Raw genomic sequence first — 10,728 nt, forward strand, 5'->3', positions numbered from 1 at the left:
AAAAAGCAGGTTAAATGTATGGTTAACTGCAATAGCCTCTATTAACACGAAATTAGCTTGAGTAAATTTATCTAAGTCAGCCCTGTTAAAATGAGATAACAGATAATACTCAGTGGATGCCAGATATATTATTACAGATACAAAATATTATTAATGATGGCTGACAATAAGAACCTTACATAAATTACAAAAACCTTACTAGGCCTAAGAATTAACCTTATGCTACACAGTACAAGAAAAAAATGCAATAACAGTTATACTCAAATTACACAGCTGCTAGATGGTTGGAGACTTCCGGAGCACTCATAACAATAACTGTACAGGGGAGGACAGAGATGTGAACAAAATGAGGAGTAGATCTAAGTGGCAATCATGCAGAGACTGAGCTCATTATATAGGGGCCAGCAGAGCTAGAAACAACTTGTAAGAAGGACGTGCAAACGAAGCCATGGGGACAAAGAGCTGACAATCCCACTCCGAACAACAGAAAGGACGACTCACTCCACTATAACGGTAGAAGGGGGGGACTGAGGCAGAACACGCTCGTGATCAAACATGCAGCACACTGTGCGTTAAAATTACACAAAGGATGATGAAATCATAGGCTATGTAACACCTCCCCACAAAGAAAAAGAAATTTACAAAGGAAATTTCTTATTACTCTAAAACAATCTGTATATGGCATTACAGAACATGCAAAAGTCTTTCCTAGTGTTACAAAACATGAGATCTCCCTAGCACGTTCAGTCATAGGTACTTGCCAGTATCCTTTTAACAAATCAAACTTACTTATGTACCTAGCCTTTCCGATCTTGTCTATGCAATCTTCCACGCGAGGGAGAGGGTAAGTGTCTGTTTTGGTGATCTGATTAACACGTCTGTAGTCGATGCAAAGCCGCTGTGACCCACCTGGCTTAGGGACCAGAGTGACAGGAGAACTCCACTCGCTCTGACAGGGCTCAATCATCTTGTGGTCCAACAGGTAGCCAAGCTCCTTCTGGATGAGAGGAACTTTCACTGGGTTCACACGGTAAGGAGGCAGTTTAATTGGCTTTGCGTCTCCAACATCGACATCATGCATCAACACAGTAGTTCTTCCTGGAGTGGCACGGAACACTTGCGGGTACTCCTGCAGTAATGCCGGAAACTCCTGGCTTTGCTCGGGAGGTAGATGAGAAAGCTTAGTCTGGAGATCATTCATGATATCAGGATTCTTCCCCAAACTATCACCCAGGCTCATACTACATGGGAGAGCTTCACTTGCAGACTCGGGTGGAACAGCTACAGTGCAGACTGGATTATTTTCGTCCCGCCTGTGATATAACTTTAGCATGTTGATGTGACATAGTTGCTTGTTCTTTCTACGATCTGGTGTGGCGATGACATAGTTGACATCACTGAGTTTCTTCTCCACGAAATAAGGACCACTAAACTTGGCTTGAAGAGGTTGCCCATGCACCGGTAGCAGAACCAAAACCTGATCTCCTGGCTGAAAGTGGCGTAACCTGGACTTCTTATCATACCAAGTCTTCATCTTCTCCTGAGCAGCTCCTAAATTCTCTCTCGCCAGCTGTAAAGCAGTGGACAGCCGTTCTTTGAACTTCATCACATACTCCAGCAGGTTGACGTCATCTTCCTCCGACAGCCAGCATTCCTTGAGTAGCTTAAGGGGTCCTCTTACTTCATGGCCAAACAGTAGTTCAAAGGGTGAGAAGCCCAGTGATTCATTTGGAGATTCTCTTGCGGCAAATACACCGAATGGAAGACCTTTATCCCAGTCTTTCTGATGTTCCAAACAGTATTTCTTGAGCATCGATTTGAGTGTTTGATGATATCTCTCCAACGCTCCTTGGGTCTGGGGATGGTAAGCTGAAGACGTGATCTGGGTGATGCCCAATTCTTTCAGAGACTGCTTGAAAACATTTGACATGAAATTACTTCCCCGGTCTGACTGTACCTCCTTGGGCAGACCAAACTTTGTGAAGAACCCCAGCATTTCCTTAACCACGTTCTTTGCTGAGATATTTCTAAGTGGAATGGCTTCAGGATAACGAGTAGCCATATCAATCAGGGTCAACACATAAGAAAATCCTGAAGAAGTCTTAGGAAGAGGGCCCACAATATCCACCAACACACGGGTGAATGGCGCCTCAAAAGGAGGAATGGGAACTAGAGGTGCAACCTTTTCGGTCTGATTACATTTCCCCACAACTTGACAGGTGTGACAAGACTTACAATACCAGGAAACATCCCTGAAGATACCTGGCCAGTAGAAGTGTTTCAAAATGCGTGCCACAGTCTTCCTCACTCCAAGGTGTCCTGCCAAACTGGAATCATGAGCCACTCTAATGATATCCTGCCTACAAACACGAGGGATGACAACTTGATGTACAACCTCCCATTCACAGTCGGCTGGTACTGTTGGGGGTCTCCACTTCCTCATAAGTACTCCTGACTTTATATAATAACAAGTAGAAGCACCAGCTGACTCTTCCTCACTGCAAGCAGAGTTAGCTAGACCATTCAACTCAGGGTCAGCAACCTGCAACTCAACCAACTCTTGACGAGACAAATTATCAACACTACGGGGTACTGCCTCATCTGGTGAGTGGTCCAAATTAGCAAGAAAAGTGTCAGCTAGGATAACATCATCATCATCATTATCCTCTAAATCACCAGTAACTTTAGACTTAGCCCTAGTGACAGCACATGCAGGGAACACATCAGGGACATCACAATCCTGGGACGCAGCCACTGGCTCACCAGACAACTGAGGAGCTGGACACACTTGACTTCCACCAATATCATTTCCAAGTAAGAAAGTTACACCTGACATTGGGAGTGTCTTAACCAACCCAACCATAACGGAACTATTAACAAAACCAGACTCTAAATTCACTCTGCACAGAGGGACAGAGAAGTAATTATTCCCTACACCTTGTAAGATTACAGTTTCATCAGAGGAATTAACATTAGAGCCTAGAACACTGGTCAGCATAAGGGATTGGCAAGCACCTGTATCACGATATATTTGAACTGATTTCCTGTCATTACTGTCCAGAGGACTGACAAAACCATCAGACAGGAAATTAGCACATGAACTCTTGAGAGTGTCACCCACGTTACTGCTCAAAAGAGGAGCTCCATTATGAGAATTTAAGTTACCCCTCAAAGCAGGTTCAGTTAACTCAGTTAAAACATTCTGGGAACTCTCAAGAGTGGACACTAGACCAATTGACTGAATATTTAAAGACTCCTATTTGTTCACATCACGCTGCCTCCTGAAACATTTCTCCGTAGTATGACCAAGCTTACTACAATAAGTACATTTACTTTTCTGAAATCTAGAGGTGAAGCTGGTATTTACTTCCAGAGAAACATCATCTTTATTCTCTTTCCTGTTACCTGTACTCTGAGTAGAGGCAACGTACTTACTCTCAGCTTTCCCTTTTTCTTTATAATATCTCTTGTGAGTGAGAACATATTCAAAACCTAAACCTGCAGCATCAGACAAATTATCTATTCTTTTCTCATCAAGATATAGGCTTACATCTTTACTAATACACCTCTTGAAGTCCTCCAGCAAAATCATCTGCTTAAATTTACCAAAATCAGAATCCACATTCTTAGAATTTAACCACTGCTCTAACAGATCTTCTTTGATTTTTGCATACTCAACATGGGATTGCTTATCATGCTTATAAGTTGTCCTAAATTTTACTCTATGAGCTTCAGGAACAAGCTCATAGGCCTTAAGAATCAAGCTCTTAACTACATCATAATTATCAAATTGATCCTGAGGCAAAGATGCATAAGTTACTTGAGCTTTACCGGTGAGAACAGTTTGAAGGAGTACTGGCCAATACTTTTTGGGCCAATTAAAACCTGTAGCTACCCTCTCAAACAACTGAAAATACTTTGTTAAATCAGATTCATTAAAAGGAGGGACAAGTTTAACATTTTTAGCCACATCAAAATCATCAGAGCTAGATGATCCAGTTCCACATTGTTTCATGCGATACTCATGGTCTGCCTGAATCCTAGGAAGTTCAACTTGTGCGTGAAACTCAGCCTCCTTAACACAAGCCTCCTTAGCCCGTGCTTGAAATTCAGCTTCCTTCACACGAGCCTCCTGCAGGGCTAGCTGTAACTTAGCTAATTCAATCTGCGTTTGCTCATTTGGAGGAGTTACATTAAAGAAGCTTTCATTAATTATGTCAACAATTTGATCTTTAGAATGATGAGAGCGAACAGCAATTCCCAATTGTTGAGCAACAAGCATAAGTTCATTCTTTGTTCTGTTTTCTACATCACACACTGTTTGCACTTTTGACAAAAAATCCTTGGCTTCATCAAGTGTAGTAATAGTAGACATCATGAATAAGTAACAGTCACAAAATATCAAGCAATATCCTTATGATAATATCCTGAATATCCTGGTAAGAGGTCGCCAAATTTATGTTACGGAACAGAGAAAGATAATGTACACTTTAAGTGAGAATACTAAAAATCACTGCTGTCCCGTAAAGGTCCAGGTTCAAAATAAGAGTTTGTTAAATTACAAGTTAAAGTTTAATGCTCAAACTAACAACAAAACATTCAGGACTCATAATGATAATGTAATGGCAAAAAACAGGTTAAATATATGGTTAACTGCAATATCCTCTATTAACACGAAATTAGCTTGAGTAAATTTATCTAAGTCAGCCCTGTTAAAATGAGATACCAGATAATACTCAGTGGATGCCAGATATATTATTACAGATACAAAATATTATTAATGATGGCTGACAATAAGAACCTTACATAAATTACAAAAACCTTACTAGGCCTAAGACTTAACCTTATGCTACACAGTACAAGAAAAAAATGCAATAACATTTATACTCAAATTACACAGCTGCTAGATGGTTGGAGACTTCCGGAGCACTCACAACAATAACTGTACAGGGGAGGACAGAGATGTGAACAAAATGAGGAGTAGATCTAAGTGGCAATGATGCAGAGACTGAGCTCATTATATAGGGGCCAGCAGAGCTTGATACAACTTGTAAGAAGGACGCGCAAACGAAGCCATGAGGACAAAGAGCTGACAATCCCGCTCCGAACAACAGAAAGGACGACTCACTCCACTATAACGGTAGAAGGGGGGGACTGACGCAGAACACGCTCGTGATCAAACATGCAGCACACTGTGCGTTAAAATTACACAAAGGATGATGAAATCATAGGCTATGTAACAATATATATATATATATATATATATATATATATATATATATATATATATATATATATATATTGGAGTGGCCCTGGTGAGAGAGGATAGTGTTTGGAAACTCCCTGTACTGTTGTTTGCAGATGATACTGTGTTGTTGAATGAAGACGAAGGGGAGCTGCAAGGCTTGGTGGTTGAGTTTGAGAGAGTGTGTAAGAAACGGAATCTAAGGGTGAATGTAGGGAAGAGTAAAGTGATGGTCTTTGAGAGAGGTGAAGTTAGTGAATGTACAGCGAGGTTGGATGGTGAGGAATTGGAAAATGTGAGTACGTTTAAGTACTTGGGTAGTGTGATGAGTAAGGATGGAGGTTTGGAGGGTGAAGTGCTTGAAAGGGTACAGCAGGGAAGAAAGGTTGCTGGTTCTTTGAAAGCAGTGATAAGAAACAGGGAAGTGAGCATGGAAGTGAAAAAGTTACTACATGAAAGTATTGTGATACCAACTCTAACGTACGGAAGTGAAGCTTGGACATTGTTGGAAGGACACAAGTCAAGAGTGAGAGCACTGGAAATTAGTTTTTTAAGAGGAACCTGTGGAGTCACGTGGAGAGACAGGCTGACGAATGAGGATATAAAGGAGCGTTGTGGTGTGGATGTGGATGTGATAGGAAGCGTTATGAGGAACACACTGAGGTGGTTTGGCCATGTGGAGAGGATGGAGGGTGAAAGACTGACGAAGAGAGTGTATGTGAGTGAGGTGGAGGGGGAAGAGGGAGGGAGGCCGAGGATGAGATGGTGGGATGGGGTGGAGAGGTATATGAGAGAGGGGGGTGTGAGTTGGGAGCAGGGCAGTGAAATGGCGGGGGACAGGGCGACTTGGAGGCGATTTGTTTGTGGCCACCCCAAACGGGATTGAGGCGTCTGGCAATAGAGAGATAGATAGATGTATATATATATATATATATATATATATATATATATATATATATATATATATATATATTCACTCGAATATATATAACGCATGTACAGTTACGTGTAATGCTAGCGAGGCTGAAGCATATCTGGGGCTTCATTTCTCTCACTGCGGTAGAAGCCTCTGCTGAGGTGAATGATCCCTAGGAGAATAGGCTGTTCTATGTCAAATCTGACTCAGTTGTTGGAAAGTGGCCCTTATGGGATACACTGTTGGCCTTGGGCGATTCACTGCAGTTACTGGCACTGACAGGAAATGTTTCGAGGATTGTATAGGTCCCCATGGCTCTGGAGCCAGGAATGCCAATATTTCTTACCTTTTGGACATTGCAAAAGCTCGTAAGTTGAGAATTGGAGGGCCCTGGTTACAGCATCCCAACTTTCCCATTGGACTTAGTATTACAGCGTCGGAGGGGTTGCTAAGGCAATTGACCACATCCTTGTAAGTAGTCGGTGGATGATCCTTCAGAACTTCAGGGTTTTCAGGTAAGCAAACCTTTTTTTTTTCTTCTTTTGTTGATTACATTCTTGTTGCTACTTTACGATGTCAGATCAAAACTGAATGAATGCTAAGGTGCCATTTAAAACGTTTCCATTCTGAGAAACTCAGGGATGAGGAGAGTGCTTATGAGTATATGATGGCAGTTTCGAATAGGTTGAGGTACTCACTGCTGTTGAAAAACCTGTTTAGGTGTGGGATACCTCTAAGCGTTTTGGAGGAATGTGTTGGTGAGCACGCCAAATCATAGAGGGGATTTGTCTCACTGATGAGAGTCGTGCTGCCAGACTGGCTGGCTACCGGGAGCAGTACAGGCTTCTTTCTCTTGAGCGAGAGTTTCGCTAAGAAGGAAAAGGAGCTGATCATCAGGGAAATCACTGAGGATGTGGAGAGTTCACTTCATGCAAATGACTTTCGACTCGCTTATCACGACCTCAAGAAGCTGTGATCAAGACCCAAGTCTCAGGTTAACTGTTCAGACAGCAGGGGAATGGCTCGTGTCAAGGGCGGCTGAATATAGGGCTCACTGGGCTGAGAACTTTGAGCAGCTGTATATGGCAGAACACCCCAGTGGAGAGCTAACAGTTGGTATGCCACCGCTAATTTCTATGTGACCAAAAGAACATGCATTTTTTTTTTCTAACTTAAATCAGGAAAGCAGGGGCTAGGATGAAAAGTATTGGCAAATGGTGTTTATGACATCCCTGTGAAAATAATGAAAGCTGGGGGAAATGCCATACTTTAGGAATTACAGGAGTTACAGAAGCCATTTGGCGGACTATCAATCCTCCTAACTGAGCAAGGGATTTGGTCATCCCTTTCAGGAAATGGAAGGAGACCAACGTAACTGCAATAATTACAATGGTGTCAACGTTCAGTGTGCCAAGCAAGATTATTGTTCACGTGCTTTTGATTTGTATTCCGGGTCATTTGCTTTCCACAAACCTGTGCAATCCAAATTTACGTCCAAGAAGGTTACAGTTTACCGGACTCCTAGTACTTCAGTTTTTGTGGAATGCTGCTGTGCGATTTGGCAAGGACTGCTTGTAGCGTATATTGATCTCAAGAAAACATTTGTTTAGTAAATCGGGAAGCACTGGGGAAAGTCCTTCAACTCTGTGGGATTATCACGCTCATAGTTGACCTGTATTCAAACAGTGCTGTCAAGTGCGTGGGAGGGAATATTTGACTTTTTTTTCCAGTAAGTTCTGGCGTGAAGCAGGGATGTGTCTTTGCCCTCTCACTTTTGAACACAAGCATGGATTGGGTACTGGGTTGGGCTGGGTAACAGCCACTGTGAATTATCAGATGAATACTTTAACGTTACTAACCGTGACTGCTGATGATGCAGTCGTCCTGGTAGAGCCACTGAAATCACTTAACTGCTCTCGTGGCATTTAATGAGAAAGGAGCCACCAAAACTAAAGGTGCCTCTGGACAGAGCAAGAGATGAATAGTTTAAAGTTACTAACCGGGACTGCTGATGATGCAGTCGTCCTGGTAGAGCCACTAAAATCATTTAACTGCTCTCGTGGCATTTAATGAGAAAGAAGCCACCAAAACTAAAGGTGCCTTTGGACAGATCAAGGTCCAGGCAGTCAGCTCTTGGTTGGATGAAGCAATGAAGTTTGTTTAAGCTTGTGGTGGGGACATAGAAGTCTTTAAAAGATGCACTCATCACAGTGATGTGATCCTTAACAGCAGTGCGTCAGATGAGATCTCATGTTGCATTGATTTGATTTATGGTCTTAAGGATTCACCCAGTTTGAATTCTTTTGCGTCGTCGATATTCGTGTAGAAGGAAGAAAATTTGCATCTTCAAAAGCTCTAATTCTCCCTGTCTTACTTTATGGTAGTGAGACATGGACAATAAACAGTGGCTTGGAGCGGTGGACTGTCTCCTTTGGTAATGAGTATCTTAGTAGGATCATGGGCTGTAGCGGGTATGACCAGGCACATAACGAGTGATTATTCCATAGGAATGAATCGTGGTCTATTACCTGCACAATATGTGAACGTCAGACCTAGTTTTGTGGTCACGTGGTGCTTTCCCCTGAGGTTGCTCCTGTCCACAGTATGTTATCTGAATGAGTCTACCGAAGGCAGATGAGACCAAGTGGAAGGGCACAGAACTCATGGTTAGAGCAATTTATTGTTCCTACTGGGAGAATCTTAAAGAAGATCGAGTCCCTGCCTAGAGGCGTGCAAGGGGGATACCTCGTGGATGGACTCAGAGGGTAAGGAAGGCTATGCACCCCAAAGTGTTTACCCTGAGTGAGTGAGTACAGAATTGCAGATGTTAACATTCGTCAACTTTTCAGCCAAGTACCAAAGAAATTTTCATACAGTATTCTAGAAAGTATGAAATGTCTTGTAGATCGCACTAGCAAGCTTCCAAGAGACTGCCCAGGGAACTCTCACAGGTCTCTCAGAGAGGTTTTTGATGTGTCTTTGTTGACTAAAGTTTGGACGGTTATTCAGTGCACCATTGGCATGCTGAGTGAAGTATCTGGTTTATTATGGGTCTATATTAATTAAATGAAAGCTGATGGCCTGATTACAATCCCGCCTTAATTACAACAACACGGAACCGTCATTTCATAATCCAGGTCCCTCTTTTCAGTTCTAGGTAATGAATAGACTGGATTACTCCAGTTCAAACATCTAATGGTTGACATGAGGCCATTGTAACGTTATATGACCCTGAGGTGGGTCTGAACGCTGTAGTTGGTGACGTAGAATGAGAGTGGTATGTCCAGCAGTGCCTGATTGGACAGCAAACCCACCGTACTCGAGCTGTGTCATATTTCCCACTGGAATCTCTGGCTTGTGGTAGTTGGGTGTATATGCCTCTGCTGGTTTTGTAGGCATGATTATGTTGCGATGTCTCTGGAGGCCTGTCTTTGGCCTTTCTCAAAGGTACTTCTCAGGTTCAGAATCTCTAGTGCTTGTAATATCTCCCTGGGTATTGCATTATTTACAAATTAGCTTCTCTTTTGAGAGACTGAGTAAGGGGCCATTAAATTTAAGTTATTGTTAGCGTGTTTACCTGGATTTTAATATGAACTGTTGAACAGAGAACAGTGTCAACGAGAAAGAGAGAGAGAGAGAGAGAGAGACAGACAGACAGACAGACAGACAGAGAGGATAACAATGGATCCTGTGTTCCCCCCAGGGCACACGAGTAAACACATCTTTATTGGTGGGTCTGATGTGGACGTGGAAGGCGATTGGCGCTGGCTGGACGGCACTCCTGTGAGGATGGGAACGCCATTCTGGGGAAACGGTGTGATGGCTGCACAAGAACCATTGGGTGGAGAACAACAGAACTGTTTGATCCTGGCAAAAAATGATTATTTTTTCTTCCACGACTATGAGTGTGATGAACTTGTTGGTGTGATTTGTGAAGTGTGATCAGAACACCTTGATTTCATCTACTTTGCTATGAATGGCATTTTTTCCCTGTCATATAACGACAATAAATTTACATAGAAATAATTTTCTTCGTGCATATGGCATTCGTATACCGGTATATGGTATAAACCACAAAATTTTTAACACTTCAGAAGGCAGAGTATCACTGTTACCACTATTATTAAATGTTTTTTGATAGTCGCCAAATAATACTATTCAGCAGAAGGAAACCCTCCTCTCCTAGAGGTTTGACCCTCTCTTAATATTATTATACTGCTGAATTAGCAGAGTTAATACCAGAAAAAATATTTTTCTCCAAATTTCCATTTACGTATGGAGAATCGAAAGTTGTAGATATATTCTTCTAGTATGTTGTTGAATGGCCTCACAGGGGCTGTGGTGTAGTATTCACGGTAGAATCCAGTAACACGCTAATTTCATGTTTTTGATGAAACATCAGTGTGCTGTCAAGGGTCGTATCTATAACAGTGTGATGTTGGGTGTCCTTAGTCATTATCCCACTGACTTCAACGTCCTCTGTAATGGCGGAATAAAAGGTAATTCTGAAAGATATTCAGCTTGGTATAAAAGAGGAAATTAAAGACACGTTTGAAAATGAGAACTT

The 10,728-nt window shown here is 42.2% G+C and overlaps 1 protein-coding gene across 1 annotated transcript in view; it reads left to right on the forward strand.

The window, feature by feature from the left end:
* LOC145415444 (uncharacterized) overlaps positions 1-10,103 on the forward strand; it is a 64,547-nt gene extending 54,444 nt beyond the window's left edge. The window contains exon 5 of the mRNA XM_080284721.1: positions 9,865-10,103. Coding sequence (XP_080140847.1) covers positions 9,865-10,103 — 239 coding nt within the window. The remainder of the gene's footprint in view (positions 1-9,864) is intronic.
* Positions 10,104-10,728: the final 625 nt, after the last annotated feature.

Source organism: Coenobita brevimanus, chromosome 102 (genome assembly GCF_032717465.1).
Source record: "Coenobita brevimanus isolate Jiangsu-jjx chromosome 102, ASM3271746v2, whole genome shotgun sequence".
Classification (NCBI taxonomy): domain Eukaryota; kingdom Metazoa; phylum Arthropoda; class Malacostraca; order Decapoda; family Coenobitidae; genus Coenobita; species Coenobita brevimanus.